The 26,604-nt window shown below is 41.7% G+C and overlaps 2 protein-coding genes across 5 annotated transcripts in view; one reads left to right on the top strand and one right to left on the bottom strand.

Annotated features, from left to right (window-relative positions):
* Positions 1–15,091, bottom strand: part of dnajc7 (DnaJ (Hsp40) homolog, subfamily C, member 7) — a 39,984-nt gene extending 24,893 nt beyond the window's left edge. The window contains exon 1 of the mRNA XM_068013444.1: positions 14,979–15,091. Coding sequence (XP_067869545.1) covers positions 14,979–15,049 — 71 coding nt within the window. The 5' untranslated portion in view covers positions 15,050–15,091. The remainder of the gene's footprint in view (positions 1–14,978) is intronic.
* Positions 15,092–17,995: 2,904 nt separating this feature from the next.
* On the top strand, positions 17,996–26,320 carry nkiras2 (NFKB inhibitor interacting Ras-like 2). Of its 4 annotated transcripts, none has more exons than XM_068013445.1 (5): positions 18,008–18,040; positions 19,001–19,062; positions 22,247–22,384; positions 23,897–24,138; positions 25,929–26,319. In XM_068013445.1, the coding sequence occupies exons 3-5, from the start codon at positions 22,291–22,293 to the stop codon at positions 26,163–26,165; spliced, it is 573 nt and encodes a 190-aa protein (XP_067869546.1). In that variant the 5' UTR covers positions 18,008–18,040; positions 19,001–19,062; positions 22,247–22,290; the 3' UTR covers positions 26,166–26,319. The 4 variants fall into 4 exon arrangements, with proteins under 4 accessions (XP_067869549.1, XP_067869546.1, XP_067869547.1 ...); XM_068013446.1 differs by lacking the exon at positions 18,008–18,040 and adding an exon at positions 18,047–18,236; XM_068013448.1 differs by lacking the exon at positions 19,001–19,062 and having other exon boundaries at positions 17,996–18,040; positions 25,929–26,320.
* The last annotated feature ends 284 nt before the right edge of the window (positions 26,321–26,604 follow it).

Genomic DNA, 26,604 nt, shown 5'->3' with positions numbered 1-26,604 from the left:
CACCGCAGCCTCACAGCTCCAGCGACCCGGGTTCAATTCTGGGTACTGCCTGTGTGGAGTTTGCAAGTTCTCCCTGTGTCTGCGTGGGTTTCCTCCGGGTGCTCCGGTTTCCTCCCATATGCCAAAGACTTGCAGGTTAATAGGTAAATTGGCCATTAGCAATTGCCCCTAGTATAGGTAGGGAAATATAGGGACAGGTGGGGATGTGGTAGGAATATGGAATTAGTGTAGGATTAGTATAAATGGGTGGTTGATGGTTGGCACAGACTCGGTGGGCTGAAGGGCCTGTTTCAGTGCTGTATCTCTAAAACTAAAACTAAAAACTAAGATAATTTTCCAATTCTGATTAATCATGTTACAGCTTCTTCGCCATTACTTCTCTCTTTGACCTTGCAGCAGATATGCATCAAACTCCAGTCTGCAGGTGGCTCTATGGAAATTCCACTCATTTAAAAAAAGTGCAACAGTTCTAACAGGCAATCAAGATGCAGCAAATAGATAGCAGGAAAAATTCCACAGGGGTAATATTCTACCTGACCTCCACCAAGGACAAGGTGCCAGGGAACACCATCACCCTCCATGTCACAAAACATCCCCGACTGGACATATATCACTGTTCCTTCATTGTTGAAGAGTCAAAAATCCCAGAGCTCCCTATTTAACAGTACTGTGGGAGCACTTTCAGCGGATGGACTGGAGCAGTTCACACGTCAGCTCATCGCTGCCTTAAGGCATCTACGGATGCACAACAAATGCTGCCATGGCCAGCAGTTCCCACTTCGCAAGAATGAATTTTAAAAAAGATCACGGTATAAATTGTAAGAACAAAGTCTGAACAACTTAACAGTAACTGTTTTAACTATATAAACTTTGTAACTGAAAAAACTTCTTGTTGAGATTAAGGTCTTGGAAGTATGCTAATTACTTATTTGGTGCACTGTACAGCTTGGGAGAGTGTTTTGTGCTATATCCAGATACATGGTGGCATCTACACAGAAGAGTCAATGACCATGACACAGCCAATTATTGTGGACCAACTCATTTAACATATATTCCATTCTACTTGAAATAGGAACAGCAGAAATATGGGACAACAATCTTGGGGCAAACAGAATGCTTTACTTACTCTAGTAGACACTGCAGTGCACTGGCCAAGTTTACTCATTCAGCTAGTATCTGAGGGCAGGGGGAAGTCACCGATAAGTACACTAATTTGATAAAGTATCTTCGATGGTTTTATGGGGATTATCAGTGACAGGCCATATTTTTATGTTTTTGCCATTGTCAAAATAGATGATGGGAGCTAAGAGAAGGAAGAATGACAGTTAGAAGAACTAGGTCAGTTTATGAAAATATTTTAGATTGTAATAGATGGGGAAAAAAGCACTCAAAAAAGTTTCCAGGATAAGAGAATAGAAAGGAAGGGGGCTCATAGGGAGTACAGAAATAAGAGACATCAAAACTTTGTCTTTATTTAAAATGGTGTGGCTTAAAATGCATTGGTTGATTACTACAATAATAAAGCAGCTCTTAACATTGGATTAGCTTCATTAACATGCTAGTTTACCCTTAATTTGGAGTGGTTTAATTCAAATTATTAAAATTGCTTAATTTGGATTACTGGATAATTTGATTTAAGGAAAGGTAAATTTCAATTAAAAGTCGTCTATAATAGCATTGCAATGGCATACCACGCAGCACCAACTTCCAATGCAAGCAGGAATTTCCTGGAGATGCCAGCAACCAGAAGTAAGCAAGCACTGCCCAACATAAAAATTAATTGCCGACTATAAAATTCAGTAAAGATGGGGAGAAGGAAATACTTTGGCAAACATTTCCTGTACAAAACAGAAAACAATTGGAGGATGTGGTCAACATTCACAGGATTGTTCCAATAAACTCACTTATACCAAATTACAAAACATTAAAATCTTGCTCTTGACACATTACAGTAATTTTAAAGGGATATTAGTTTTATGACTTTTCAAGTGTGTTTTCAGAACTGTTGAAATATCTGAAATGTGCCAAAATACAAGTCCCTGCTGCGAATCTGTAGCAATTGCTCCAAGTCCAACAAACACAGAGACATTTTACTTTCTGAACGATTTTGTTTTTAAATTAAAATTTCCATTGAACGTGATCCCAAAATCTACCCGTTACAAAGCGTAAAGGTTAAATATTAGGTGCTCAAAATTCAGTACTTGTGTCCCTTCATGCAGATGAGGACAGCACATTTAAAGTCTGCAGATATTTACAATTTACAGAAAAAACTACTGAAGTCTGATTTTACTTTAAGTAAAATATGTAACAGTTTATTTCTGGAGGAGATACACCTGACTACCTGCAGCCTACTCTTCTGTCACCCCTTTTTGATCACTTTTACAGGAGTAAACCATTAACGGGCGGCACAGTGGCGCAGTGGTTAGCACCGCAGCCTCACAGCTCCAGGGACCTGGGTTCGATTCCGGGTTCTGCCTGTGCGGAGTTTGCAAGTTCTCCCTGTGTCTGCGTGGGTTTTCTCCGGGTGCTCCGGTTTCCTCCCACAAGCCAAAAGACTTGCAGGTTGATAGGTAAATTGGCCATTATAAATTGTCACTAGTATAGGTAGGTGGTAGGGAAATATAGGGACAGGTGGGGATGTTTGGTAGGAATATGGGATTAGTGGAGGATTAGTATAAATGGGTGGTTGATGTTCGGCACAGACTCGGTGGGCCGAAGGGCCTGTTTCAGTGCTGTATCTCTAATCTAAAAAAACCGAAAGAGGAAATGGAAAGAAAAATGAAGGTTGACTATCTGGAATCAAAACAGAAAATGCTGGAAATGTGCAGCAGTATGTCAGGAATGGAAAGTGAAAGCTAGGCTTATGTTTCAAGTGAAAGACCATCAGCAAGACCTGTGAAACGTCAACATATCTTTGTTTTAGATGCTGACTCAAATTTCCAGAAGATTCTCTATCAAGAGGAAAGCACAGGAAAGGATTTGAATTAAATGCAAATTATGTATGGCATTTTCCTCAGGGAATGTTAACAAAATATTTATAAAAATTAGTGGGAGATGCAAAGTGAAATATCCCTAAAAGGGACTTTGAAAGTAAACCTATGTTACCAGCTTGCAAGGAAAGCACCGTGTTCTGAAGTCTATTTTAAACAAATATCTCAGTACACGAATGTCCTTGACAAGTGTATGAAATACTGAAGCAGCCCAGCTAAACATAGAAACACAGTAATATTAGAGCACAGCACTGTTGAAGCTTATCACTTAAAGTTCCAGCCTCCCAAAATGATTGGTAGCGGTTAAAACTGTAAGCCAGGCAAACAGCTTCTGACAAAAATTACTCTCCTTGTAGTCCCAATATTTGTTCTTACAACGGCATTGACCTTCAGTCCAAAAACACACAACACTGATCCCCAATTTCAGTCAGTTATTAAAAAGGGTAAACCCAACAAACAATTGATTTTAAGTGCATTTGTTTTCCAATGCTGCAGGCTATGGCTAACAAAAAATAGGGATGGAGGACTTTCAAAGAAATAACTATTATTGATATACAGCTTAGCTGGTAAAATCTAGAGGCAAAGTTTCAGGCAAGTTAGCTTTGATCGGCACGGGTAGCTTTTCGTGTCGCACTTGATTACAGCTCCATGGTAATAAAAAGTTGTGCTCTTCCCTAGAATTCACCAGTAGCTACATTGTTTATTTAATTGTTTTACAAATTAAAAAGATAAATCTTACATCTTGGGTGAATTTTGTACTCATTAAAAGGGGCATCTAGTGGAGGGGAAGAGATCGCTTCTCTCAGATGCCAGCATCAAGGACCCAGAACAGACACAGCTTTGGTTGGATGCAGATCAAAGGCATTTTTACTTTATGAGCCTGCCATTAACTGCTGACACAGGTCTCCTGTAGCCAATAGCAGAATCATAAAGATGCTGATCTCCCAGGATTTAGCATCAGTCATTGATATTCAAGAGTTCTACCTACTGCCATTAGCACAAGTGACCATCCCCACTCTCTGACTATGTTACCATGTTCTCAGCCAGTGTATTGGTGTGTTTGAGTCATGACGTAACTTTGGATTATGACGGGAACACACTTGAAGCAGAGGGTTAGTTAAGCTTTTGTCCCCAGGTCCACAATTTGGGATCAAGAATTGCTCTCTGGACCTCCTGGAGGTCAAAAAAGTGATGATGCAGACCTCCAATAGAGGCCATCTGAGCACTGTTTTCCCACAGCTGTCTAAACTTTTCATCATGACTCCCATAAATGCCTGTTGTTGTTGATTATCACTAGTTTTGCATCTCAGTTTCTATTTACAATATGTGAAGTGCCTTAGGAGTTTTCTTTACATTTAAAGGCCACACACAAATTTGAGAGATTGTGGTTAAATCTCCCAATATTTCAATCCTACCTCTAAACAGCACCTCATGGAGACAACTAGTTTAGTACTAACTACAGCTGAATTTTCAAGCTGTGTTGTGCCCTGGACCTTTATAGATTATAGGTTGAGAATGATTGGAGTGTCAGCAGCCTTGGCTCAATGGACAGCAGGTTGCAGGCTCAAACCCCACTCGAGGACTTCAACATGTAATCTCGACTGACAGTGCAGTACCAAGAAAACATGTAAATGATCTCATGGCACTTTTCAAAGAACAGCAAGGGAGCTTTTCGGTGCCCTGATTTGTCCCTCAATCAACAGCACTAAATCAGGTTATCTTGTCACTCAACTCATTGCTGTTTGTGGGACCTTGTTGTGTGCAAATGGACTGCTGTATTGCCCTATAAAACAACTGTGATAACACCTCAAAAGTAATTTTTTGCTGTTAAGTGCTTTGGAATGTCCCGAGGTTGTGAAAGATGCTGTATATTACAAATTCATTCTTTCTATCGGAGAATCTTCCATTAAATCAGTATTCAAAGTCCTGGAGAGACAAGTCATATAAACATAACAGGAAATTGGTATTTTAATAATTGACCCATAATATGTACATTACATTAAATTTGCTGTGGCTGTTAGCACATTGTGCCCAGAGGGAAATTCACCTTGTTCACTTTCCATGGGCAAATCATGGGAAATCCAATAGACATGCAATGAACTTTGCACATGTACTGTTCATCAAGTTCCAGGTCACTCTTAAATGTTCATGTTAAATCTTGTAAAACCTTGCCTTCGGAAAGGTGTGGGCAACAGTCACTACAATGCCACTGCTTACAATGACAAATTTCCCATGTTTTTTTCAAAAACAGTGCAATCTCAATGGCTATTTCCCTTGTCCCCTGCCATACGGTGCACTGTGGAAGCTGCTTGGTACAATCAGCAGTGGGTAGATTTTTGCTGTTGCACGAAACCCAATGCAACTCCTCAGATACTGAAACAATCCGTGTCCATATGCAACAAGACCTGGACAACAATCAGGCTTGGGCTGATAAGTGGCAAGCAACATTCAGGCCACACAAGTGCCAGGCAATGACTATCTCCAACAAGACAGCATCTAACCATCTCCCCATGACATTCAACAGCATTACCATCGCTGAATCCCCCACTATCAACATCCTGCAGGGTACCATTGACCAGAATCTGAACTGGACCAGCCACATAAATACTGCGACGACAAGAAGCTGGAAATTCTGTGGTGAGTAACCCACCCCTGACTCCCCAAAGTCTGTCCACCATCTATAAGGCATAAGTCAGGAGTGTGATGCACTACTCTCCACTTGCCTGGATGAGTGCAGCTCCAATAACACTCAAGAAGCTCAACACCATCTAGGACAACGCAGCCCGCTTGATCGGCACCCCATCCACCACCTTCACCATTCACTCTCTCCACCACCGGCACACTGTGGCAGCAGTAGGTACCATATACAAGATGCACTGCAGCAACTCACCTTACATCCTTTGACAGGACCTTCCAAACCTACAATCTCTTCCACCTAGAAGGACAAGGGCAGCAGATGCATGGGAACACCACCACCTGCAAGTTCCCCTCCAAGCCACACACCATCTTGACTTGGAAATATATTGCCATTCCTTCACTGTCGCTGGGTCAAAACCCTATTACTTCCTTCCTAACACTGTTGGTGCACCCGCACCAGATGGACTGTAGCGATTTAAGGCAGCAGCTCACCATGACCTTCCCAAGGATAATTAAGGTTGGGCAACAAATACTGGCCTTGCCAGCGATGCCCACATCCCATGAAAGAACAAAAAAAATTCATTGCTTCACTACAAGAATTTAATTTTTATTAGCCTATGACAAAAACAGAAACCAGTTGCTATCAATTCTGCATTCAGTTAGATGCCAGCAAGCAAAATTATTGTGTGAATAATAAACTAAATGAATGATCCTACAACAGTGCATCCCAAAAATGTACATATAACAGAGTATTTGCAGCATGGAAACAGACCATTCAGCCCCACTGGTCAGTGCAGGTGTTTATGTTTCACATAAGCCCCTCCCACCCCACTTCATCCAACCCAATCATCATAACCTCTATTCCCTGCTCCCATATGTACTTATCAAGCTTCCCTTTAAATGCCTCTATGCTAGTCACCTGAACCACTCCATGTGGTAGTAAGGAACGACACTCTGGGCAAAGTAGCTTCTGCCGATTTCCCAATTAGATTAATTACTATCTTATATTTATGTCTTCCTATTTTGGACTCCCCAAGAAATAGAAACATCTTTGCCACATCCACCCTACCAAATCCCTTTATCAAAATGACCTCCATTAGGTCATCCCTAAGGCTTCACTTTTCTGGAGAAAAGCACACCAGTCATTCATTCCCTCCTGAAAATGCTAACCTCTCAGTTCTGGTATTATCCCTTTTGCACCTATTGGTTGGCTATTATTTATGGCAAATCAATAAGTAGAGCACCAGGTATAATTCAAGTATTATGCAATGGATTCGGGGTCCAAGCTTCAGATCGTCATAAACTTGGAGAATTTAAGTCAGAATTCCAGCACCCAGAAACTAATTACCATATTTTCTCCTTATCTTCAAAGCCACACACATGAAGCGAGTTTCCTGCTCTTGTACCACCATTGAAAAGAGAGAAATCCCGGGGAAAGGAGTGCTCATCCAAAAGCCAATACGGTATGAAACATTCAACTTTCTACAGAAAGCCTTCCACATTACAGCTATTGATAAAATCACTCACAACACAACCAACTATTAATTTTATCACTTTACTTACTGGTATTATCACATGGAAAGGATGGGTCCCCTCGTGGGAAAATCTAGAATTGGGGGGGGGGGGGGGGGGTGTCGCTAAAAATAAGGGGTCGCCCATTTAAGACAGAAATTAGGAGAAATTTTTTCTCTGAGGGTTGAGAGTCTTTGGAATTCTCTTCCTCAAAAAGGCAGTGAAAGCAGAGTCTTTGAATATTTTTAAGGCAGAGGTAGATAGATTCTTGATAAGCAAGGGGGTGAAAGGTTGTCAGGGGCAGGCAGGAATGTGGAGTTGAGGTTACAATCACATCAGACATGATCTTGTTAAATGGCAGAGCAGGCTCAAGGAGCCGAGTGGCCTACCCCTGCTCTTAATTCGTATGTACCTTCTCATGCAAGTTATGCGAATGGAAGCCATAGATCAATTATGAGACCAATTGCAGACTGGGTGACCGCTTTGCAGAACAACTCCACTCAGTCCGCAAGCATGAACCCGAGATTCCTGTTGCTTGCCATTTTAATTCACCACCTTGCTCTACATGCCCACATTTCTGACCTTGACCTGCTTCAATTTTGCAGTGAACCTCAACGCAAGCTCGAGGAACAGCACCTCATCTTCCGATTAGGCTCTCTACAGCCTTCTGGACTCAATATTGGGTCCAACAACTTCACAGCATGACTGCCTTTTAAAATTTTATTTTTTAACCTTTAAATAAAAGCAAAATACTGCGGATGCTGGAAATCTGAAACAAAAACAAGAAATGCTGGAATCACTCAGCAGGTCTGGCAGCATCTGTGGAAAGAGAAGCAGAGTTAACGTTTCGGGTCAGTGACCCTTCTTCGGCACTCCTGCTGAGTGATTCCAGCATTTCTTGTTTTTGTCAGCCTTTAAACTTGTTTTTCATGTTTGTGCTTTTGGACAGAGCTGTTCATTATTCTTCCATTAACACTCTCTCTGGACTAATGCTTTGTCTTTTACTCCAACGATTAGCACTCCCGTTGCTAATGATATCTTTGTCATTTAATCTCTCCTGCCCTCTGCCCTCCACCACCCCCACCCCTTCACTTGCTCAAAGCCCGTTACATTTCTAACCTTTGCCAGTTTTGATGAAAGGTCACTGACCTGAAACGTTAACTCTGTTTCTCTCTCCACAGATGCTGCCAGACCTGAGTATTTCCAGCACTTTGTTATTATTTCAGATTTCTAGCATCTGCAGTATTTTGCTTTTATTATGAGAGCAATCTAATTGGGGGAATCATTTTGGGAGAACAAAGCACAGAAAGTTTAACTCATTTGAAGCCACTGACTTGGTCACTGCTCAGCATCCTTTTTACCTACAAATGCCACTGCTGTTTAATGTCTTTTTTCTAAACCATGGATTATATCACATTCTAAGCAATGGAAGAGTTGTGCCCTTTGAAAGAAAATGGTTTAACAGATCAACCAAAATTGTAACTTGCATCACACAATAGATCTCTCTCTCAATTTTTAAGCAGTTACTGTGGAGATCCAAGGTGGACAGGGAAAATGCCTACGAGAGTTTACAGAAAAACAGGAGCCACTTCTCACCACCTCCCCGCTCACAAAGCATCTCTGGTGTGAACTTTGGAATTTCATAAACAGGCAGCTATGCAAACTCAAACTCAGCTATGTAAAGATCTGACTGACATGGTCTACACTGTGTGGGCAGCTGTAGCAAATCCGAACCTACTCCAATACTACTAACTTCTGAATAGTATCAGTACCAATGCATTGCACCAGAATCATGCTGAACCTGACCGGTGAGATTCAAGACTATTTGTTGGCGTTTTATTGAACGGCAATATAGGTGTGCTTGAATTCTTACGGACAGTCTTACCAATATCAAGCAACTTGCTAACTTTTAAGTGCTGATCTGAATAATCTCAGAGATGAGATGAGTCAAATAAAGATTGCAGGTAGATTTCCCCCAGAGCGTCATACTTAGTTAGCATATTGGTATCCGTATGGTATAGAGAAAAGCAAAATTACATTTATCCTAACATTCTTTATTATATAATACTCACCTTGTGACACTGCCAGCCATAGCTCAATTAGCAACACTCTTGCCTCTGAGTCAGAAGGTTCTGGATCCAAGTCTCACTTGAGATTAGTGGTGGTCAAGTTTTTTCATCCGCGGACCACTTAGGTTCATGTCGGGCTCCATGTTCAGCAGTTCCTCTTTGTTTTCAGCCCACAAGCGTTGAAAATCCGATCAAGCAGTTTATTGTTGTTGGGAATGGCAGTGGGTGCTTCAAAGCTGCGTCGGTGAATCGAGGATACTCAGACCTTACATGGAGCCAAAAGTCCGTCAAACTTTTCTCGCTGAATACCAGCTTCAGTAACCCATCTGACGAAAGCGCCACAAGACTGTCCACCTCTTTTGGACCAGCCCACAGACCATCTGGAGGACCCTCATGGACCACTAGTGATCCGCAGACCACACTTTGAGAACCTCTACTCTAAGCAGTTGAGTGCAAAAATCTAGGCTGACACTCCAGTGGAGTACTGAGAGAGCTGTTTTTAGATGAGATGTTAATGGAGGACCCATTTGCCCCCGCAGGTGGATTTTAAAGATCCCATGCACTACTTTGGAGAGCAGGGGAGTTCTCCCTAGTGTCTTGGCCAATATTTACCCCTCAATCAACATCATTAAAACAGATTATCTGGTCATTATCACCACTGCTGTTGTGGGAGCTTGCTGTAGGCAAACTGGTTGCCGCTTTTCCTGTATCACAACAGCGACTACACCTCAAAAGTAGTTTAAAGTCTGTAAAGTGCTTTGGGACATCCTGGGGGTGGGGGGAGGGTCATGAAAGGCACTATAGAAATGCAAGTCCTTCTTACTTCTTTATTTTAAATTGCCCTACAAGTACCATCACTAGTTGTTGCATCCCAAATACACCTTCTGAAGGGTCACCGACCTGAAACGTTAACTCTGCTTCTCTCTCCACAGATACTGCCAGACCTGCTGAGTATTTCCAGCATTTCTTCTTTTTATTTCAGATTTCCAGCATCAGCAGTATTTTGCTTTTATTTCACTCTAGAGCTCTTTGGCTCAGAATGTTCTGAGAAGATTTCACACAAGTTGCTTTATAATTAACTGAAAATTTCCTGTTAGCATTGGCAATGCACTATGCCACAAGATGTATTTCCAAATAAATGTAAAGGTCCAAGGTTTCATCCACTGTCTGCACCAAGGTAAATATCTCAGCCAGAGTGCGCAGGATGCTACAAGTAGCTTCGCCAGGGAAAAGCCAACCAGGGTTCTCCATATTGAGCAACTCCTGGTAAAAGTGTGTACATGTGGATATTGGGTGAGGAAGGGTTTGGCTACAATGCCCTTACAGATTAAGAGCTTGCCAACATTCACACGATATTGAACACTGGCAGGTTCTTTACATGAAGGATGGTCTTTTAACTGTTAAACTGAGGCCCCATCCAACCTCTCAGGTGGACATAAAAGATCCCATTGTATGATCTTGATGAACAGAGGCGTTCTTCCTGGTGACCCTCAACCAACATCACTAAAAAGAGATTTTTTGGTCATTTATGTCAGTGCTGTGTGGAAGCCTGCTATGCCCAAATTGGCACTGTGTTTCCCTACATTTCAATAGTGACTACACTTCAAGAGCACTTCATTGGCTGTAAAACGCTTTGGGAGGTCCTGCGGTCATGCAAGCGCTGTATAAATACAAGTTTTTTCTCTACAGTCGGATTGCCAGTTGCTGTAAAAAAACAGCTCCTAAAGGAAGAAAGTGACCTTTGTCCAGATTTTGCTATCAGCACTGAAGTGACAGCATTCGGCGCAGACCTCAAAGAAAGCTGCCCACAAAAAATCTAGCAATCTCTGAGGCCAGGATTTCACCTTTCCCGATGTTAATTTGATTCTGGCATCAAGTCAAGCAGAAATCCAGACAAGCAGCAACAGCGATGTCATCAAGCAGGGTAAGCAGTCAATCGTACTGAAGAATTCTCAGATAGCAAACCAGGAAGTAAAAAGCATTGATTATCCTTCATTTTTTAATAAATTTTACAGAGAGCGAAAAAAAGATTGGGACATGGAAGCTGATATATCTTTTTCATACAATTTTTATATTAAAAAAACAATGGAATCATAATGGAAAAACACATTACACAAATATAGAATTAGTTTTCTTGGCCAGAGAAGTTATTTTTCATCAGTAATTATGACTTAGTATGCCATTAAAAATCCAGTTATACATTAACAAGATGCAAGTTTTTCAGGGTTTTTAAACAGTGTAAAAGGCAAAGTTTTTTGTCAGATTTCTAAAGATGGTCATCTGCGTGAACTTCAACATGGCACCCTTTGGAGGAGTGGGAATCACTGACAGCAACTTCTGGATGTCAGCATTGAACCACGTACATGCGGACACCAGATGTTGCTGTCAGTTGCACAGTTACAATGACGGTGAACGCTGACAGTTTTTCCGTCATTACAACTGCAAAATCTGGGCCACTGCTTTTAATGACGGTACAGATAATTCCTGTTCAATAACGCCCTAACAAGTTACTGAAAAAGGACAATTTCTACCTTCATAAAAACAGTGTTATTTTCTTTCTCACAACTGCCCCCATAAATTGTCAGATTTGCGCTGCCATCAAAACTGAGAAGGGGATACCACCCTTCCACACCCCCAAGACCCATCTCCAAACAATGAAACCACTCATTTTTGGGCAGAATTCCACATTAATGCAAGTTTGAACACTGACTCTCAGAAAGCTAATTGGCTGCTTGAGGTTGCTCTTGTCCTCACCTGGTAACCACGTGCTTCCCAGTAAGGAAGATTAAACAGTAATCAAGAGGGGAAACTCTAGACTGTTTCTTCCCCTCCCTCATCTAATTACATTATCCAGACTGAGATTGGCAAATACAACAAACCAGGGATCAAACCTGGGTACGAGCTGCACGAATGACCAAGCTCCAAACTGGGCAGTGAGCTTACCAACCAAGGCATCAGCATGTGCACCTTTAGCGTGAAATCCACATGTAGCCCTTTACCTCCAAGGTGGATTGATTTTCAGGAAAAATATTGCCATCCCACAAGATAATGGTTACCAAGATAACAGTTTTGCATCACCTGTAATCATTCTATGATTAAGCAACTCTGGGTCACTTGTATAGAGGGATGAGTGTTCCATAAATTAAAACTGCAACAAACAAGCATTCATTTGACATCTTAAAACCAGGATCTTAAAAACAAATTCAGACAAAGTTCCTTTATCTATAGAGCCTAATGTTTAATTATGCACTGCGGAGCAAGAACTCTTGTTCCCCCTCAGGTTTTTAAGAGGAATGATGTGATTTAATTTATTTCTCTCTGCTCAAATTCTCCTTCACAAGATCCAGTAGATGTTCATTTTAATAGCACAATTCAGTAACATACCAAGGGCTTCCCTGCAAGGTTGAGCATGAGAAGGAAATTACTGAATGAACTGAGGTCCAAGTGTGTAGGTAAGACCCTGCATAGACCCAGGATCATAAGAAATAGAAGGAGCAAGCCATTTGGCCACGCAAGTCTGCTCTGCCATTCAATAAGATCACAGCTGATCTGATTGTGGCCTCAACTCCACTTTCCTGTCTGCCCCCCCCCCCCCCCCCCCCACAATGCATTCGCCCCCCTCCCCCTGGACTCCCTTGCAGATCATAATTCTGTTTAACTCAGTCTTGAATAAATTCAATGACCCAGCTTCCACTGCTCTCTGGAGAAGAGAATTTCAAAGATTAATGACCCTCAGATAAGAAATTCCTCATCTCCAACTTAAATGGGAGACCCCTTATTTTTAAACTGTGCCCCCTAGTTCTAGATTCCCTCACAAGGGAAAACATCCTCTCAGCATTTAACCTGTCAAGCTCCCACAGAATCTTAATGAAGGGATGGTTTTATGAGGAAAGGTTGAACAGGTTGGGCCTCTATTCATTGGAATTTTGAAGAATGAGAGGTAATCTTATTAAAAACATTCATGGTTTAGTAAATGTTTACTTACACTCAGGACAAGTTGTTTCTTTTTGGAGAGTGGTGCAAAAGAGACTTAAGGAATCATCAATGGATAGTGGTTAAAAAAAAAAACAAAGGAACAGGAGTAGGCCATTCAGCCCCTCGAATCCACCATTCAATTAGACCATGGTTGATCTGTACCTTAACTCCATGTATCAGTCTTCTGTAACCCTTAAATAAACTTGCTTAGCAAAAATCAAAGAATCTCAGTTTTGAAATTTTCAATTGACCCAGCATGACCAGCTTTTGGGGGAAGAATGTTTCAGATTTCCACTACCCTGTGTGAAGAACTGCTCCCTGACATCACGTGAATACCCTAGCTCTTATTGTAAGGTTATGTCCCCTTGTTCTGGACTCCCTCACCAGAGGAAATAGTTTCTCCCTATCTAACCTATCAAATCCTTTAATCATCTGAAACAACTCAATTAAATCACCTTCAAATTTCTACATTCAAAGGACTGGTTTTACAATTCCCACATCTGCCCAATTGCAATTCTAGATGGAAGATTCTGGTATCGCATTCAAACTTGCAAACAAATACTAAAATAAAAGCAAAATACTGCGGATGCTGGAAATCTGAAATAAAGACAAGAAATGCTGGAACCACTCAGCAGGTCTGGCAACATCTGTGAAAAGAGAAGCAGAGTTAACGTTTCGGGTCAGTTCCGATGAAGGGTCACTGACCCAAAACGTTAACTCTGCTTCTCTTTTCACAGATGCTGCCAGACCTGCTGAGTGGTTCCAGCATTTCTTGTTTTTATTGCAAACAAATACAATCTTTATGTCACAGATCCAAGAAATGTATAAATTTCCAGGTGCATAATTATTTTCTGAAACGATTATGTCTAAAGAGAAAGTGGGGCGGGAGGAAATCTTTTACATAACGAGAATGAAAGAACTCATCACCACAGTGATTAATTGTACAGCCTGGACCGTTTTGACCCACACCACATATACTTGACTGAGCAAATCAATAACAAACAGAAAACCAGCTGGGAATTAAACAAAATATCTTGGATGGAGTGAGTACAACGCTGAGTTCAGGAAAAATGCGGATCGCATATTAGAATGAATTCTAAGTGGAAGGTTCTAGTCTTTTGGGGGGGTGGGGGTGGGGGTGGGGGTGGGGGGGGGGGGTGGGGGTGGGGTGGGGGAAGAGGCGGAAACCCCCGTTTCCTTCTAGATACGAAATCACACGTGGATATCGACAAGATAACTGGATTCCTTCTAGTCATAAAAATTCTTGTTAAAAAGCCCCAACTCTTATTACAAATGCTGTCTTAATTTAAAGAAATATTAACATATAAATTACAACTGATTTTTCCATGGCAGTGGGACCCCAACAAGGGAATAACGTGAACAAAGGACAGTTGCAGCGACAAGGTTTAAAATGATTAATAGTTTTCAGTAATTCATGTAAAATTTACAATTTAAAACATTATGTTTTAATGAATGACTCGAAGGGGCTGTGGTTGCAGTCTTGGCCTCTCCTCCCTGTAGCCACCTTTTGCTCTTGTACTCGAACCTGTGGCGGCTTCGCTGCCGGGTCAGGGGGTTTAACCCCCTCTGTTCCGGGCCCAATCCCCACCACCTCCGGGCCCTTCAATCACCGTTAGGCCGGGAGCCGAACCTGGCACCGCTTCTACTCGAGGCCCGGGGCCGGCGGCCTCGCTTTGCCGGTTTTATAGGCTGCTCCCACGCGCAGACCCCTCGGCTTTTCTCCCCCCTCCTGCTCGCCCAGGGGTAATCTCCCTTCTCCACCCCTCCCCGGTACCTCTCCGGATCCACCTCCCCTGCTCCGCTGGGCTCCGGGGCCATCGTCACATCGCAATCACCGGCCGCCATTTCCCAACACCTGGAGCCCGGCACCGGCTTCCGGAACAAGGAGCTTGCCATCCGGAGGCGGGGCAAGAGAGTCCCTGCGGTAGCAATAGCCAGTGACCTCCCGAGCTGCTGGCAGACTCACACTGCCTGGCACTGGTACTGCCAGCATAGACAATGCCTGGTAATGTGAGACTGCTGGTAATTGCACTGCCTGGCATAGACAGCATAGACAATTCTTGGCACCATAACACTGATGGTAATTACACTGCCTGGCACTGGCACTACCAGCATGGAGAATGTCTGGTCCGACAGCCTTGCTGGCACTAACCCTGTCTGGCACTGTCGCCAGTAGCATAGGCACCAGTGGCATAGGAACCAGTGTGCTTGGTATGGGTACTGCCTGGCATTACCACTACATGCATATGCAATGGCAGACATGTGCAGTATTGACATAGGCACGGCTTGACAATATCAGTGCCTGGCATCATTGCTTAACATTAACACCAGCTTGTCAGTGGCACTGGCACAGGCTGGAATCATGATTGAGTTACTTGTGCTATGAACATCAACAGAAATGTCAAAATAGCTAATGTGACATTCTTGCCTTTTTAAAAGACATTTTGATGTAAGTCAATTTTATTTTGTGTTGTTCCATTTTTTCCCTCTTCTTCTGACGGTATTGACTCCTTTCTATAGTTTGTTCCCACCACAATATGTACCTTCAAATTTATTGTCCAAGTGACAATTCTTCATGCATGAGATTGTCAGTCAGTCAGTGTCAGAAGTTTAGTTGATTTTGAGGGTATTGCAACTGAATTCAATCCCACATGAAGTCCACATTACTAACTAAATCAAATCACTGAATGACAATCAACAGCAGGCACCCTGCGAGATTTAATCCTCTCGTACTCAGGGGTGCTGTGGCTTGGAACCATCCTGGGAGTTCCCTAGCTTGTATGGCCAAGTCCCACATTCAAATCAAGAAGCCAGGAAACTGGCTCCTAAATTCCACTCTCAACTGTCCAGACAAAAATTGTTATAGTGTGTTATGTTCATGGAGTTAATCAGTTGCTTAACCTGTATGTAAGGTCACCAGAATTTATGGACAGATTGGAATTCCCTGCAAATCCTGCAAATCCCCAACACAATTTAATTTAACTTATTCATCTTAAATGTGAATAGCATGCCATTTCAATTTCCCTCATTTATCTTCTTTATGCTCAGTTCATGTCAATTTAGAACAAATGGCATATTGTTTTGTATTGTTTAAGGACTTTTAAGCACCAGGGCAAAGACTGAGGCAATTCAAACCTTTACTAGTTCTATGACAATCTAATTCTACTCTGAATGTTTACCTTTTTAAAGCTAACTCTGGGATCTCACACAACCTTTCACTGATCCCAAGCAGTTTGTTCCCCAGTCTAACATAACTTTTATTTCTAGTGTCTATCCAATTCAAGCTTTCTGCCGTATGCCACTTCACGGATATCCTGAGATTATTTTCTGTTTTTTTGTAAATATGTTTTTGTTCCTTGTCAACCACTTCCCCTTGCCCCCACCCTGAAGGCATTAACTCCTCACTGAGATACAGTTTCATGGATATCATGCATCCTCTGGTACTTTAACCAAGAGGCTTTTCTTCACTCTTGAATCTTGATGGCGACTGTTGACAGGTGACCAGAAATTGAACATATGAACTGCAAACATGTTAGTTGTTTGCAAGATTTTGAGGTTAAAAATCATTAATATAGGTTGGCATTCATGATTCTTCATATATTCAGTTCATGATTTTTAAAAATTCATTCTTGGGATGGTGGCTTCACCAACAGGGCCAACATTTACTGCTCATCCCTAGTTACCTTGAGAAGGTAGTGGTGGGCCACCTTCTTTTGAACTGCTGCAGTCTGCATTATGAAGATACTCCCATGGTGCTGGTAGGGAGAGAGTTCCAGGATTTTGGCTCAGTGATGATGAAGGAACAATGATATATGTCAGGATGATGTGTGATTTGGAGGGGAACTTGGAGATGAAGGTGTTTCAATGCGCCTGCTGCCCTTGTCCTTCTAGATGCTGGAGGTTGTGCGTTTGGGAGGTGCTGCCGAAGAAGCCTTGGTGAGTTGCTGCAGTGCATCGTATAGGTAATACACACAGCAACCACAGTGCACCGCTGGGCAAGTTTTTGAAAGGGGGTTGTGGCCTCAATTGGAAAATAAATTACCTGGCAGCACTTGTGCACCAGAAAGCACTACTGAAGTTTTTGGATAGCATAACTGGCCACAAAAGCGAGTTTTGTTTTATAGCATAGATAAAATTCTGTTTTAATTTAGGTGTCAGCTGTAGATCAGTTAGTAGCATACTCACCTCTAAGACAGAAGGTTATGGTTTCATGTCCCAGTCTAGAGATTTGAACACAAAAATCAAAGCTAACACTACAATAGTGACAGTATGATGTGCTGCACTGTTGGAGGTGCTACCTTTTCGATGAGGGTTAAACTGAGATTGTTTCTCAGGTGGATGTAAAAGATCCCATGCCACTATTCCAGAGAAAAGCAGGGGCCACTATTTATCCCTCAATCAACATCACAAAAACAGATTATATGGTCATTATCACATTGCTGTCTGTGGGAGCTTGCTGTGTGCGACTGACTGCTGCTTTTCTTACACAAGTAACTACACTTCAAAAGTACTCAGCTGGCTGCAAAGTGCTTTGGGGCATCTTGAGGTTGTGAAAGGTGCTATGGAAATACAAGTCATTTCTCCCTGCATTTGGTGAGATGGGATAATATTAGGGGGGGAAAAAGGTTTGTTGGATTTAATTTCCAATTCCTAAAGTGTTTCTTGGCCCCCTATTATCTTTTTAAAAAATCAATTCTTTATAGATAAGGAAGAGGGTGAAGAGTGAGATCTCCTCCGGGCCTGTTGAGGGCGCTGTGTGGAGCTGAGGCTGGGCTCGGGGTAACGCTTGTCCCGCCCGGTCTTCTTGTTTGTTTGGGGTGAGGAGCAGAGGGTCAGGTTTGTACTGAAGAGAAAAGCGTCTGTTTACTTTAATCTTTTAATTTTACGGGGGAATCGGCCTAAATATTTTCATTCCTCTCGGATATTCAGGAGGGGTGATACTAAAGCCGCATCCTGTCCCCCAAAATAAACCTGTTTATTATTTGCAAGTGAAAAATATTACATGAAATCAGAAAGATTGAAATCTAAGTGGGTAGGAAATATTGATTTGTTTGCTCAATGTTAATCGTGTTTATGTGTTTTACAGTGTTCATAAGGCTTTTAGTTTTGTATTATTGCCTCTGAGTCAGAAGGTTGTGGGTTCAAGTCTCACTCCAGAGACTTGAGCACAAAAATCCAGACTGACACCTCCCAGGTGCAGTGGTCAGGGGGTGCTGCACTGTCAGCGATGCCGTCTTTCGGATGTGATGGCAAACCGAGGCCCCGTCTGGATGTAAAAGATCCCATGGCAGGGGACTTCTCCCTGGTGTCCCCCCAGTCAATATTTATCCCTCAATCAACGCCACTAGAAAAAAGATTATGTGGTCATGATCACATTGCTGTTTGTAGGATCTTGCTCTGCGCAAATTGGCTGCCCCGTTTCCTACATTACAACTGTGACGACACTTCAAAAATTCTTCATTGTAAAGCGCTTTGGGACATCCTGAGGTTGTGAAAGGTGCTATATAAATGCAAGTCCTTCTAAATTCGCTGATGTTACATTCATCCATATTTGCACTGGGGACAGGGGTTGAGGCTTTTTTTTTGACAATCTGGCCTAAATTCTGTAGGATTTCTTTAAGTTTTTCTCTGCGCTTCATATTAAACAAATTACACTTACATGGCTTTGTTGTTAGTTTCGAGACTCTTAGAGATGACTTTGGGTTTTCGTGCATGCCAGATACCCAAATTGTGTTATTAGATGGTGTGGTGCAGTTAGGTTCAAGATGCTTCATTTTCTGTTTATTTATGATGCAGATCAGACAACTTTGAGGGCTGTTGTTGCCCTGGTAAAATGGCTTTCATCTGATTTTTACCAGGTTTGTAAACGAAGATATACACTCATGTCTAAAGTTGAAAATTGCTTTGCGAAATATTTCTTCAGATTGAGATGTGGAATCTACATTGCGACAATTCAGTTGGCAGCATTTCTGCCTTAACATTTTTTCCTGTGATGGTTTGAAAGATTTGGTTTTTATTTTTATTATTTTTAAAATTTTATTTAGAGATACAGCACTGAAACAGGCCCTTCGGCCCACCGAGTCTGTGCCGACCAACAACCACCCATTTATACTAACCCTACAGTAATCCCATATTCCCTACCAATACTGATTTCCTTCAGTTCATCTCTTTCACTAAGCCCTGTGTTCCCCAACATTTCTGTATGATATTTGTATCCTCCTTTTTGAAGATAGAACCAAATTATGCATTTAGCTGGTCAGCCATTTCTTTGTTCCCCATAAAAAATTCCCGTTTCTGACTGTAAGGGACATAAATTTGTCTTCACTAATCTTTTACTCTTCACATACCTCTAGAAACTTTAACAGTCAGTTTTTATGTTCCCTGCAAGCTTGTTCTCATACTCTATTTTCCCCTTCTTAATCAATCCCTTGGTCCTCCTTTGCTGAATTCTAAACTGCTTCCAATCCTCAGGTCTGTTGTTTTTTCTGGCAAATTTATATGCCTCTTCCTTGAATCTAATGCTATCTCTAATTTCCCTTAAAAGCCATGGTTAGGCTACCTTTCCCGTTTTACTTTTGCACCAGACAGGGATAAACAATTGTTGCAGTTCATTGCCTATCCACCATCATCCCTTTAAGTAACATTTCCCAATCTGTCATAGCCAACTCGTGCCTCATACCTTCGTAGTTTCCTTTACTAAAATTCAGGACCCTATTCTCAGAATCAACTACGTCACTCTCCATCTTGATGAAGAATTCTATCATATTATAGTCGCTCGTCCCCAAGAGGTCTCGCACCACTAGATTGTCAATTATCCTCTCTCATTACACAATACCCAGTCTAGGATGGCCTGTTCTCTAGTTGGTTCCTTAACATATTGGTCCAGAAAATCATACTGTATACACTCCAAGAATTCCTCCTCTACGGTATTGTGACTAATTTGATTTGCCCAATTTATATGCAGATTAAAATCACCCATAATTACAGATGTTCCTTTTTCGCATGCAGTTTGTCCAGGAATTTAAATTCTCCTGATCCTCCCTAAAACCATGATTGTGTCACTTTAAACAGGATAGTATATTAATATTGTGCACTGTTTTGCAAGCACTTGCGAAAACAGTTGTAGTCACAGTCCACTTCCCACAAGTTGCAAGTTGTTTTATCATGTTGCAAAATGAATGTCAAGAGAAAGTCACCCTCTTGTAAAGGAGGGAAGTGTGGCTGCACTGTACTGACCTTTCCCACCTACATTGTTTCTTGGGTAGATCAGCATCTAAAAGAGTAAAATAGGCTGTTTCACATGTAACCATACAACATGTTAGTCCTATTTATAGACTTGTTGCAGTTTCACCACACTGGTTCTGAGAGGTCCTACAGGAAAACATAACTTATTTTTCTCCTGACAAAGACCAACCTGTGGGTTTCTGTATTTTCTGTGAGCCCCTTGTGGTCTTGTTTATGGACACAATTAATATTTGCATCTCTTCATACAACTATATCTCTGAGCGTTGTCTCATTTTGTATTTTTTTGTCACTTTCTGTCTCTCTTCTGGATGGCTGAAATACTTTTCCCTATTATCTCTGTTTTTCTAAAGTCTGACTTTCACTATCTCCTTTTTATCTCTCCCACTCTGTGCTTGCCTGCCACTATTCCATCTCTGTCTCCCCTTTATATATTTCTGCCCATATTGTGCATCCATTTCTCCTCAGTTGCTCTGTAAATTCACTGTGTTCATTTTACCAGCCTTGGCTCTCAGGCCAAGCTTGGAGGGGAGATATGTGTTGAATTGGGTCTGATAGGAGCAGAGCAGCTGTGTAAGTCTCAACTTTGGCCCAGGGTTTCACTAAGAGGAACATGACAATTTTGGCTAGGGAGAACAAGAGAGGCCGGGCTGGTAAGGAGGAAAAAAAATGAGATTTAAAAAATAAAAAAAGCTAGACTATAAATAAATCATTTGAAGAGAGGGTAACAAATTGGATGCATGGGTAGTGAACAAAAGGTAGTGGCTGCTTTTTTTGTACAATTGATTGGTATGCGATTGGTCCATGATAGTCATGTGGTTAGGGTTGGTCATGCTAGAGAGAATTACACTTGTAACTATTATTTTCATGCAGTGGGATCTCAATTAACCACCATAATGGAAGGGTCATCCCTTCTGTCCAGACAGCTAAAGGACATTGGTGGATGGAAACTGATGGATAATCAGCAATCAGCCCCTCCCCCATCCCTCCCATTTAGTTTAACAGGTAGTTTTTAAATTCTAGTTGATCTTATCTGATCAGTATGTGTAGAGAAGACCCAAGTTTTTCTATTACAAGCAAAGCATTAAGCTGCTGGAACCTCAAATCTTCTGCTCTCCAAGCTAAAATCCAGACTTGCATGTGTGGTTAAATCCTACCAATTACTGAACGTCAAGATAAGAACCACTTATCACTCTGGATCAAGAGCCCAGAGACTCTGAAAAATTAACTAAAACATCCAGTTGAATCTTGTCAGTTTATGCAAAATTAAAACAACTCAACCAATAATACTGCTGGAGAATGAGGAGTGCAGATAATCAAGGTTTCACTGTAGTTAAGAAAGATTTCCAGTATTTGCGGTTTTCTGTCTACCAATTTCTTGGTCACGGAATTGTACAGCACAGAAGGAGGCCATTCGGCCCATTGTGCCTGTGCCAGCTCTTTGAAAGCTATCCAATTAGTCCTACTTGCCCCATACTCCTGCAGTTTGTTTCCTTTTCAAGTATGCATCCATTTCCCTTCTGAAGGTTACTGTTGACTCTGCTTCCACCACCCTTTCAGGCAGCGCATTCCTGATCATAACAATATTATCGAACTTGCTGTTGTTCTTCAATGAGTGATGTTGATGATATTGACACATTATTCTTGGAATATCTGTGCTGTGTGAATTAGAGTATGCTGTTTGCAAGCCAGAAACTACTGAAGACACAGCCATTTTAAATGTTGTTCTGTCTATTGAAGCTCCTTGCATGCTGTGTGCTGAATTTTATTAAATATTTTTACTTCTTTTGTTTCTCACAGGGCCTGCTTCTCCCTCTTTGTGTTGGCAGATCCAGAAGAGCAAGATGGGGAAGAGCTGTAAAGTGGTAGTTTGTGGCTTGGCATCAGTTGGAAAAACTGCCATTTTGGAGCAGCTTCTTTATGGAAACCATGCTGTTGGTGAGTGTAGAGGCAACAGATTAAAAAAAAACTTGCTTTGTTTACAGCTTTTTAGCACTTTCAACTAGAATAAAGGATATGGATAGGGAAAGCTTTATTAACTGGTACGTTGGCATAGACTGAATCAAGAAGGCCTGAGTGTGACGGGCCTTGCTGGTGGAATTGTGATGCAGCCGCCAACCATGTATTGAATAAAAGTCTGCAAACAAAGACTTTTTATAAGAATAGTGAGCCAGTAATACATTGTGGAGCTGCCACTTGGAATGCAGCTGCACCCTCTCTTCCATCAACAAGCTGGGTAGATTGTTCACCATATTGTGTGGTGATGACTGCAGCAGTCTCCGGAATGCTCTCTGACCTAGTGCCCAAGCCAGCCATTAAAATGCATTTTATGGGGAGGTGGGATGGGGTACATGCGGAATTTATCCCACTCTGAGAGCAAAAATTAGCAACGCGTATGTGCAGCTATTATATACTGAACAAAGTGAAACACAAACCACTGGAAATGCATAACAGAATGATACATTGATACATTAATCTTTCGGTCAGGGTTCTGAGATCATAAGAAGTGTTTCATCAGAATTATTAACCTTTCTTTCTCGTTCTGATGTTGACTGATCTTTGCACTTGTAGATTTTTTTCTCTCTCCCCCCTTCCCCCCCCCCCTGCTATTTTATATAACACTGCAGAGACTTGAACCCAAAATCTAGTTTGACACTTCAGTGCAGCAAGTGTGAATTGTCGGAGTGCTGCTTTTCAGATGAGGTGTTAAATCAGCTGGCTGTAAAAGATCTCTGGGCACTATCCGAAGAAAAGCAGGGTAGATCTCCCAAAACCCCTCAACCAACATCATTGAAACAGATTATCTGGTCATTTGTCTCACTGCTGTTTGTTGGATCTTGCTGTGCACAAATTGGCTGTTGTGTTTGCCTACGTAACAATGACTATACTTCAGAAGTATTTCATTGGTTGTGAAACACTTTGGAATGCCCTAAGATTTTTTTAAGGTGCTATATAGGTACAATTTCTTTACAAAATATATCCTAACATCTGGGATGTCTGAACAGAAAAAGCAGTCATAACATTACTATTATTAGTCTGGTGCATAACACATAAGAACATAAAAAATAGGAGCAGGAGTAGACCATACAACCCCTTGAGGCTGCCCTGCCATTCAATAAGATCATGGCTGATCTATCTAAATTCCACTTTCCCACCCTATCACTTGATTTCCTTAGTGTCCTAAAATATTATCAGTCTCAGTCTTGCAATATATACTCAAGGACTTAGCATTCACAGCTCTTGGGAGTAGAGTTTTCCAAAGATTCACAACCTCATGAGTGAAGAAATTTCTCCTCATCTCAGTCCCAAATGGCCAACCCCTCATCCTGTGACTATGCGCTCGAGTGCTGGACCCTCCGGCCAGGAGAAACAGCCTCTCAGCATCTGCCCTGTCAAGCCCTCTAAGAATTTTATACATGACACTAAATTATCCTTTTTTTCCCGCTAAAGGTTCTGAGACAAATGAAACCCTGGAAGATATTTATGTTGGGTCTATAGAGACAGACCGTGGTGTCCGGGAGCAGGTGCGCTTTTACGACACAAGAGGCCTGAGGGAAGGCTGCGAGCTTCCCAAGCATTACTATTCCTTTGCTGATGGGTTTGTGCTGGTGTACAGTATAGACAGCCGGGAATCCTTCAAACGGGTCGAAGCCCTCAAAAAGGAAATTGACAGGTCCCGCGATAAGAAAGAGGTACTCTGATGGACATTGTTTTGTGGTCCAGCCACCGAAACATTTCCATGTTCCTTTGTGCTTAACTAGCAGAATTTGGGTATTTCCCTTGAATAACATTTTAAAATAACACTTTATATTGTTTGGACAGTTGAATAAAGAGCTGCATTTAAAATGTAAATTGTTAGAAAATGCTGTATTGGTGAAATTTCTGTTTATTACGGTGAGAGATGTTGGTGCTGGAGAATGGAGAGTTCTACTTTTGTCATTGAGCACGTTCCAGCTTTAGAAGAACAGCCCAATTGTACCAACAGACATTCCACACACTAACTATTCTTACAAGAACATAAAGTATGTGATGGAAAAAGGCAATTTAGTCCATTAAGCACACCTCTTTCACAGATCATGTACAATCTACCTTATCATGGATTCTGGCCAACCCATTTAAACTCCCCAAAGGAAAGTTCTGCATAAATATTCCCTGATCCCAAAAAGTGATCAAGCAAACGCCCAGAACAAGCTGAGTGAGACTGCCAGTTTGTGGGCATTTGTTCATTAAGCCCATCGGGAACTGTGTTCAGGTGTCCTACACTCACTTCACACAGGATTCTTCGAGCCAGCAGTGGAAAAGACTGCCATCGCATCAGTCTGTGCCACGCAGTCCACACGCCTGACATTTTAAAGGGGTTTTGTGTAGTTTTCCGGCAAGTCATTCATACACCTGACCATCAGTCAGTTGAGCCACCTTCAGAGCAAGTCAACTTTGCTGCACAAACTCAATCCGCCACTTTGATTGCCATGGTGAAATATTCTGCCCCAGGCACTAGATCTGATGATGTATCATAGAATCTTACAACATATGAGGAGGCCACTTGGCCCATCATGCCTATGTTGGCTCTTTGAAAGAGCTGCCAGTTTAGTCCCACACCCCAGCTTTTCCCCATAACCCTGCAAATTAGTCCTGTTCCTGCACCTGCCCAGTTGCCCATTGAAAGTTCCTGCGGAAACCGATTACAACACATTTTTAGGTAGTGCGTTCCAGATCTTAACTGTCTGTGTGAAAAGAATTCCCTTATAGTTTTCTTACCAATTATTTAAAATCTGTGAGCTCTGAGAAAATCTGAGAACCCATCTGCCAGAGGAAACGGTTTCTCCCTATTTGCTTTATCAAAAATGTAACTTTCAGATTTTGAAAAAAATATTTTCTATTGTAGACTTTTAGGGGACTCCTGATGGTTGCTGACCCTGCAGTCCTGCAGCCACATGAGACAAGTGTGCTGGAAAACTATTTGATCACTTGTGGATAGGATAACCTGCTCCTGTTCTCACTTAATATACACACACATATCTACACTTTCACCAAGGATTGCTGTATAAAGATCAAAAACAGGAATCTTGATCATTTTCTCCCCATCCTAACTCAGGGTTTCCCTCTTTCCTCCGCCCCCAAGTACTTTGAGACCAGTTATAGTCCCTTAACCATTAAAAGCACAGGCTGCCATCTGGCACTTTGACCAAGTGGCCTTACTTTATATGTGTGGCCAATAGTGGTACCACTACCCTTGCTGAGATAGCTAACTCGGCACAGTCACCTTGGCTTGGTTTCACACAGGGCAGTGCAGTTATCAGCTGAATTATTGAGGGAGCTCCTGAACTGAAAGTCACTTTACACTATTACCTTTATCTTGGAATAGTATTACCCTCTGTTTGCTTTGATTTTTTTTCAGTACTTTTTATACTGATGTAAGTATTTGGAAAGCTTTAAATGTGTGTTGGCATTAAAAGGTCTACCTTCGTGGGTCTTTCTGCAGGTGACAATTGTAATTCTGGGGAACAAATGCGACCTACAGGAAGGACGACGTGTGGACCATGATGCTGTTCAACACTGGGCAAAGGCGGAGAAGGTTAGACTGTGGGAGGTTTCTGTGGCAGAGCGCAAGACTCTGATCGAGCCATTTGTCCACCTGGCCAGTAAGATGACACAGCCTCAGAGCAAGTCCACATTTCCCCTCAGCCGGAAAAAGGGGAGTGGCTCAATTGACACTTAATGACAGAAATGCAAAGATTCCATTTATTGCCAAACTTTATTCCATTCCTGCAAAGCATACATCCCATGAGTGTCTATGTTTATTTATGTTGCTAATGTTCTTTCTTCATTCATATAATAAACTTTCTATTTATATTGAGCTTTATTAAAGCAAAATCTTGAAGTAAGAATGTATTACTTTTGAAGTGTTATTTTGTAGTTGAAAGTGATAAAGGATTGGAGACTTGATTGGAAGGAAAGAATCAACTAAAACTTATAGAGTCATCTCTTTATTCAGTCCAGTTTTAGCTTTCCTAAGCCTACTTAAGTAATAGTAACAGAGAACTTACATCACAGAAGGAGGCCATCGGACCTTTGTATCTGATGCTGGTGAAAAAGAGTTATCCAGCCTAATCCCACTTTCCAACGTTTGGTTTGTAGCCCTATAGGTTATAGCACTT

Source organism: Heterodontus francisci, chromosome 33 (genome assembly GCF_036365525.1).
Source record: "Heterodontus francisci isolate sHetFra1 chromosome 33, sHetFra1.hap1, whole genome shotgun sequence".
In the NCBI taxonomy this organism is placed as follows: Eukaryota; Metazoa; Chordata; class Chondrichthyes; order Heterodontiformes; family Heterodontidae; genus Heterodontus; species Heterodontus francisci.
This window is presented reverse-complemented; position numbering and strand designations above follow the sequence as displayed.

Excerpts from the sequence above, each read along its gene's own strand:
- nkiras2 (XM_068013448.1), top strand. The coding sequence starts at position 22,291 with ATGGGGAAGAGCTGTAAAGTGGTAGTTTGTGGCTTGGCATCAGTTGGA. Across the intron at positions 22,385-23,896 it reads TTATGGAAACCATGCTGTTG|GTTCTGAGACAAATGAAACC; the intron begins GTGAGTGTAGAG and ends TTCCCGCTAAAG. Across the intron at positions 24,139-25,928 it reads GGTCCCGCGATAAGAAAGAG|GTGACAATTGTAATTCTGGG; the intron begins GTACTCTGATGG and ends GTCTTTCTGCAG.